The 7,545-nt window shown below is 44.0% G+C and overlaps 1 protein-coding gene across 1 annotated transcript in view; it reads left to right on the top strand.

Moving 5' to 3' along the window:
• Window positions 1-6,026, top strand: part of GEMIN5 (gem (nuclear organelle) associated protein 5) — a 53,272-nt gene extending 47,246 nt beyond the window's left edge. Inside the window, 4 exon segments of the mRNA XM_011931667.1 lie at window positions 1,252-1,414; window positions 2,040-2,541; window positions 4,431-4,527; window positions 5,130-6,026. Of these exon segments, the coding sequence (XP_011787057.1) occupies window positions 1,252-1,414; window positions 2,040-2,541; window positions 4,431-4,527; window positions 5,130-5,297 (930 nt within the window). The 3' untranslated portion in view covers window positions 5,298-6,026.
• The last annotated feature ends 1,519 nt before the right edge of the window (window positions 6,027-7,545 follow it).

Below are 7,545 nucleotides of genomic sequence, written 5' to 3'. Positions count from 1 at the left end.
GGTGGCGGGCGCCTGTAGTCCCAGCTGCTCTGGAGGCTGAGGCAGGAGAATGGTGTGAACCCGGGAGGCGGAGCTTGCAGTGAGCCAAGATCGCACCACTGCACTCCAACCTAGGTGACTGAGCACGACTCTGTCTCAAAAAAAAAAAAAAGGGACAAATTACTGCCACACAGATAATATTGGTGTTAGCTGGGCGTGGTGGCGGGCGCCTTAGTCCCAGCTACTCAGGAGACTGAGGCAGGAGAATGGCGTGATCCCAGGAGGCCGAGCTTATAGCCAAGATCGCGCCACTGCACTCCAGCCGGGGCGACAGTGAGATTCCGTCTCAAAAATAATAATAATATCGGTGACTCTCAAAAGCATTAAAGACACAAAAGACCATATACTCTGTGGTTCCATTTATGTGAATTCTAGAAAAGAAAAAATTACAGTGACAAAACAACCAGTTCAGTGGTTGCCAGTGGGATGGGGCCAGGAGATGGCCTGCAGAGGAGCCGGAGGGCGTATCTTCAGTTGATGAAAATGTTCTGTCTTGATTTTGCTGGTAGTTATGGAGCTATATATGCTTCTCAGAACTTATCAAACTACATACTTAAAATTGAGCACATTTTTCTTAGTTGTACTCCAAGCTTTGTTTTATTTTGTTTTGGGTTTTTTTTTTTTTTTGAGGTAGAGTCTCACTCTGTCACCCAGGCTGGGGTGCAGTGGCACAAACTGGGCTCACTGCAACCTCCACCTCTCCGGTTCAAGCGATTCTTCCACCTCAGCCTCCTGAGTAGCTGGGATTACAGCCTTGCACCACCACGCCCAGCTAATTTTTGAGTTTTTTTAGACGGGGATTCACTGTGTTAGCCAGGCTAGTCTTTGAACGCCTGACCTCCAGTGATCCACCCACCTCAGCCTCCCAAAGTTCTGCGATTACAGGTGTGAGCAACTGCGCCCAGCCTTTATTGTGTTTTTGATTACAGCTTTTAGTTCCAGAAACTCACTTTTTGTTTTAATTAAATGCAAATGTAAAGGTGTTTTCTCAGTGTGAACAGACTTTAACACTGGGACGTAGGTGTTGCTGTGCAGCTAGACATGAGAGTTTCTGATGGGGGAAGCAAAAATGGGTGGCGGAGACAAGAGGAACTTTCTCAAGTGTGAATTGTGTGTACTTGTTTCCAAATGCGGTTCACAGGAACAGTTTGGTGGCATCCTCTGTGCCTACCATGGGAGGATTTTACCCCAGACTCTGGCTTCTCTCTCCAGCTCCTGCTTCACATTTGCCATGACTTGACCCTGGCAGTGCTGAGCCAGCAGATGGCCTCCTGGGACGAGGCTGTGCAGGCGCTCCTTCAGGCAGTGGTCCGGAGCTATGACTCAGGGAGCTTCACCATCATGCAGGAAGTGTACTCAGCTTTTCTCCCTGACGGTAAATGACTCCCCGCTGCCTGAGGCACACCCTTTAGTGGACAACATCACCACCACTAGTGGTGTGGCACTGGGAGTACCAAAATTCTTAAAAGATGGAGATTGGCCAGCTGTGTCATTTCAGTAGAAAGTTTGGATTCTCTTACCCAAGCTTTTAAGAATTACTATACTCTTTCCTTTACCTGGCCCTACCCTCTTACTGCCTCCTGTCCACTTTCCACACAGTTTAAGGGAGAGAGAAATAGGAATGTAGTTACATGTTAGTAAGAACAGCAAAAAGATTGACATTCCTTGGGCTGCATAGTCACTGAACTAAATCATTGTGATTTTTCAGCGAGACAGTGTGATCTTACCTCAGTCATTGTGGCCCCAGAGCCTTCAGTAGGACAAATGGACTCCATCATGCTTTGAATGACTCCTAGGATGTAGTAATGGCTTGTCCCAAGCCAGGAAATGTTTAGCCTCCAGTTGGCTCTTGGTGGAAAGGCATGTGGTCCCGTGGATCACACTGTTGTCGTTTTTCCTGGGGTCTGCTTCTTGGGTGATAAGAAATAGAACATAAGGGCAGGAAGCCAGATTTCTGGCAACTAGAGAAATGCATGACCCAGTATCTTCTCTTTTCCTAGGCTGTGACCACCTAAGAGACAAATTGGGTGACCGTCAGTCCCCTGCCATGCCAGCTTTCAAAAGTTTGGAGGCCTTTTTTCTTTATGGGCGTCTGTATGAATTCTGGTGGTCTCTCTCTAGGCCTTGCCCAAATTCCAGTGTCTGGGTAAGGACTGGTCACAGAACACTCTCTGTTGAGCCAAGCCAGCAGTTAGACGCTGCCAGCACTGAAGCAACTGACCCTGAAACTTCTCAGCCAGAGCCAAACAGACCCTCGGAACTAGACTTGAGACTCACAGAAGAAGGTGAGCGAATACTGAGTACTTTTAAGGAGCTCTTTTCAGAAAAGCATGCCAGTCTCCAAAACTCACAGAGAACTGTTGCTGAAGTCCAAGAGACCTTGGCAGAAATGATCCGCCAGCACCAGAGGAGTCAACTCTGTAAATCCACAGCAAATGGTCCTGATAAGAATGAACTGGAAGTAGAAGCAGAGCAGCCCCTCTCCAGTTCTCAGAGCCAGTGGTAAGTACTGAGGCACGTGCAAGATGGAATGAAAAATAACCCTGCTGGCTAGGAACAGTGGCTCGTGCCTATAATCCCAGCACTTTGGGAGGCTGAAGCAGGAGGATCACTTGGCCCAGGAGTTTACCACCAGCCTGGGCAACAAAGTGAGACCCTGTCTCTACAAAAAAAAAAAAGGCCGGGCACAGTGGATCAGGCTTGTAATCCCAGCACTTTGGGAGGCTGAAGCAGGAGGATCACTTGGCCCAGGAGTTTACCACCAGCCTGGGCAACAAAGTGAGACCCTGTCTCTACAAAAAAAAAAAAGGCCGGGCACAGTGGATCAGGCTTGTAATCCCAGCACTTTGGGAGGCTGAGGTGGGCGGATCACTTGAGGTCAGGAGTTTGAGACCAGCCTGGCCAACATGGTGAACCCCATCTCTACTAAAAGTAAAAAAATTAGCCGGGTATGGTGGCACATGCCTGTAATCCCAGCTACTTGGGGGGCTGAGGCCAGAGAATCACTTGAACCTGCTGGGCTGCAGAGGTTGCAGTGAGCCAAAATCACACCAATGCACTCCAACCTGGGCATCAGAGGGAGACTTCATCTCAAAAAATACAAATAAAATAACCAAGTGTGGTAGCATATACCCTGTAGCTACTTAGGAGGCTGAGGCAGGAGGATCACTTGAGACCAGGAGCTCAAGTTCAGCCTGGGCAACATATTGAGACCCTGTCTCTAGAAAAATTAATTTTTTAAAATTAGCCAGTTGTGGTGGCATACACTTATAGTCCCGGCTACTCAGGAGGCTGAGGTGGGAGGATCACTTAAGCCCAGGAGTTCGAGGCTGTAATGAGATACGATTGTGCCATTCACACCAGCCTGGTTGATCCTGTCTCTACAAAAAAAAAAATTAAATTTTAAGAAGCCAGGTGACAAAGGAATTTTATTTATAAAATGAGATAAAAGTTACCGTGTCATGGGCTAAAGTTTAAATTTTTAAAAAATTTTAAAAATAAAAGATAAAAGTTACCCAGGCATGACAAAAGATAATCCAGTTCAAGGATGGGCAAAGGACTTGAATAGATATTTCTCTAAAAAGCCAGTAAGCACAGGAAATGATGCTCAATATCTGATCATTAGGGAAATGCAAATCAAACACTACAGTGAAGTAGCACTTCATAGCCATTAGGCTGCTATCAGAGAAACAGAACAAGTGTTGGGGAGGATGCAGAGACATTGGAACCCTTGTGCCGGTGGGTGGAAATGTAAAATGATGCAGCCACTGCGGAAAACAGTATAGCAGCAGTTCCTCCAGAAATGTAAAATAGAATGACCATAGGATCCAGCACTTCCACATCTGGGTATATACCCAAAAGAATTGAAAGCAGGGTCTGAAATATGTGCACACCTGTGTGCATAGCAGCATTATTCATAATACCCAAAACATGGGAGCAACCTAAGTATCCACTGACAGATGAACGGATAAGCAAAATGTGCCATATCCATTCAGCCTTACCAAGGAAGGACGTTATGCTGAGTGAAATAAGCCAGTCACGAAAAGACATACACTGTATGACTCCACTTATATGAGGTACTCAAAATAGTTAAAATCATAGAGACAGAAAGGAGAATGATGTTGACAGGGGCTGAGGGAAGCAGAATGAGAAGTTACTGTTTAATGGGCATAAAAATTTCAGTTTTACAAAACGACAAGAGTTTTGGAAATGGGTGGTGGGGATGTTTTTCACAACATTATGAAGGTATTTAAAACCGCTGAACTATATATTTTTAAATGGCTAAAATGGTAAGCTTTATGTTATATACATTTTATCACAGTAAAATCAATGGGAGAAAAATGTTACCCAGGGCAAGACATACAACTTACACCTTTTATTTTTTTAACTAGTAAAGAAGAAAAAAATGAGCCACTTTCTCTGCCTGAATTAACCAAAAGGCTTACAGAGGCAAATGAGAGAATGGCGAAATTTCCTGAGAGCATTAAGGTAAGAGTTAAAGCAGTTCATTTGGTAAAGCATCACTTTTTGTGTTCTCACTTGACTATACCACCTTCTTATAGGTCAGCTACCTCTCTGTTCAGTTTCTAAAATCTCTCCCCATTCATATGAGCTTAAGAATTTAGAATCTGATTACTTTGGTTAGCTAGGATGTTTTGTGAGAGTAGAATTATTGATCACACAAGTAATTTTATACCTCAGTCTTCAGAGAAACTAAATAAATGTAATAGGTAAGAAGTAAAATTTAGATTGGTGCCATGTATTAGACAGCTTACAGATGGACAGGTCTTTTTGGCTGTGGGCCCAAATAGTAATAGAAGCACCATTTTTAAGGGTTGATTTGCATAGTGCTGTAGAAAGAGATTGTGCCATTGAGAAGGACATCCCCGTAGCCATCCCAGTTTTGAGTGTCATTTCTCCTTGGAGTAACCATTGAAGAGAAAGACAGGACATTGCCTTAGGAGAGAGCTGGATCAGCTGTGTCCAAGAAGTGTCTATAGATGAACCTGAGTCACTGGTGCCTTCTGTGAAGGTGTTTGTGGCTCTTTTGCAAATGCTTCCTTATTCATCCTCATGTCATCGTCTTTCAGGCCTGGCCCTTCCCAGATGTGCTGGAGTGCTGCCTCGTCCTGCTTCTCATCAGGTCCCACTTTCCTGGGTGTCTGGCCCAGGAAATGCACCAGCAGGCCCTAGAGCTCCTTCAGAAATACGGCAACACGAAAACTTACAAAAGACACTGCCAGACCTTCTGCACGTGAATTTTTACACACCTTGAAGAAACTGCCGAATTGAAAATGTTGGACACCTTTCACCTCTGCAGTTCCACCTCACCAGACATTCACTCTGGTCCCTAGCTGTTTTTGCGGTAATCCAAATGAATACAAACAAGGATTAAGTTTGAATCAACCCTGCCTACCCACAGACCCAGTGGATCTGACTTTAGACTCAGTTGTGGTCTCCTGCTGGAGGGAAGATCATGTAAAGCCCACAGTAGTTATTCAGTAGTTATACCTGCAGAGTGTCGGTCATCTCTACAGCCTTAGGCAGGTTTCATCCAAAGAGGAGAAACTTCTGTCATCACCCAAAGTGTTACATGCTTAAAACACAAGCTACCTTTATAAATACTTCATCTGATCAGAAATGTGTCATGCTTGTTTGAGATGGAGTTGCTGCGTTTTAGGACTATTGATACTTTTTTAAAATTGTTTTTATAGTATTTAATTTGAAAGAGGAGACCTTTCTCTCCTCTTTCATAGATTGAAGTTTGAATATGAAATAGGCCTTAACCATCATGTTGACTCTCCTGTCAGAATTTTAGGTTGGAAATTTGGTTTTATTCTTTTATGTAATTGCTTATTTGAACAGATCACTTACTAAAGCTTTAGAAGAAGTGATTCAAATGTGTGTTTTCCCTTCAGTTTTATAACAAATGGATCGATGGCAGCCAAATAGCTCAGGAATAAATTACTGTTTCAATGGTTTTTAAACTTTCTTGGATCATAGGATCCTTTTGAGAATCAGATTAAAGCCAAAGATACTCTTTGGAGAAAAATGCATGTCCTAATTTTGCATAGATGACCTTTGGATTTTTGGACTCTGACAATTGGGACCCTAAATACTATTTAATTGTAAATCTTTTTTTTCTCCTCCTTGGTTATTTAAACAGTTGAACAGTGTCAGGAACAGATGTTTCTGTAATGTCACAGTTGCCAGGATGGGAAAATCAGAGTCTGGCAGGGGTGTGGGAAGGCATACGCCTTTCATGTAATTGAACTGTTTAGGATTCATTGTGAAGGCTTTTCTGCTCACGTTTGTAATTTATTTTTCAGTTAATTCCTAGGATTGGGATTGGGACAGTAAGAATGAAATTCATTTACAGGGAGTCCCAGGAAGGAAAAAGTTTAAGGCAGTTTTCAAAGATGTGTATGTGCCTAGCATTAGAGTTTAATAAACTCTACAAAGGGAAATACTGTAGAATTTAGATCCTCACAGTTCTTCATACAGTTAAGTGAACTTTAGGAAGATGATGCTTTGTTGCTAGAGATGGAGAATCTTTCTTGATTGCAAAGATATAAATAGGCATGGCTAGGTAGAAAACTGGACACCAGTTCTACAAACTGATAAAATGAACTTTGCTTACAGAGGTGGAAAAAATATATAGTCCGTTCCACTTGAGTAAAGAGTGATATCGTTAAACTAGAATTCTAAATTCCTTTGTGATCTGTCAGAAGCATCACCTGTGGGTAGAAGGGTCCTGCTCACTCCTCAGTTACTGCTTTGGTAAGAACAAGATTTGCTATTTGAGTCCGGGTGGGGAGGCTCATGCCTGTAATCCCAACACTTTGGGAGGCCAAGGCAAGTGAATCACTTGAGGACCGGAGTTTGAGAACAGCTGGGCAGTATATATGGAGGCAGTATATATTTGAGACCAACATTTGGCAGTATATATGGAGGGGCTGAACTGCACTCAGTTGCCTGGTGCTATGGTGCAAACCTATACTCTAGATACTATGGAGGTTGAGGCAGGAGGATTGCTTGAAGCTAGGAGTTCAGGGCCAACCTGGGCAACATAGCACGCTCCCATCTCTATAAGTAATAAATAAAATTTTTAAAATGAATTATGGCCAGGCACAGTGGCTCATACCTGTAATCCTAGCACTTTGGGAGGCCGAGGCAGGCAGATCACCTGAGATCAGGAGTTCAAAACCAGCCTGGCCAACATGCAGAAACCCCATCTCTACTAAAAATACAAAAATTAGGCCGGGCACGGTGGCTCAAGCCTGTAATCCCAGCACTTTGGGAGGGCGGATCACGAGGTCAGGAGATCGAGACCATCCTGGCTAACACGGTGAAACCCTGTCTCTACTAAAAAATACAAAAAACTAGCCGGGCGAGGTGGCGGGCACCTGTAGTCCCAGCTACTCGAGAGGCTGAGGCAGGAGAATGGCGTAAAACCCAGGAGGCGGAGCTTGCAGTGAGCTGAGATCCAGCCACTGCACTCCAGCC

The sequence above is a fragment of the Colobus angolensis genome, unplaced genomic scaffold (genome assembly GCF_000951035.1).
Source record: "Colobus angolensis palliatus isolate OR3802 unplaced genomic scaffold, Cang.pa_1.0 Scaffold90, whole genome shotgun sequence".
In the NCBI taxonomy this organism is placed as follows: domain Eukaryota; kingdom Metazoa; phylum Chordata; class Mammalia; order Primates; family Cercopithecidae; genus Colobus; species Colobus angolensis.
Note: the sequence above shows the minus strand (reverse complement) of the source record. Positions and strands in the feature narration are given on the sequence as shown.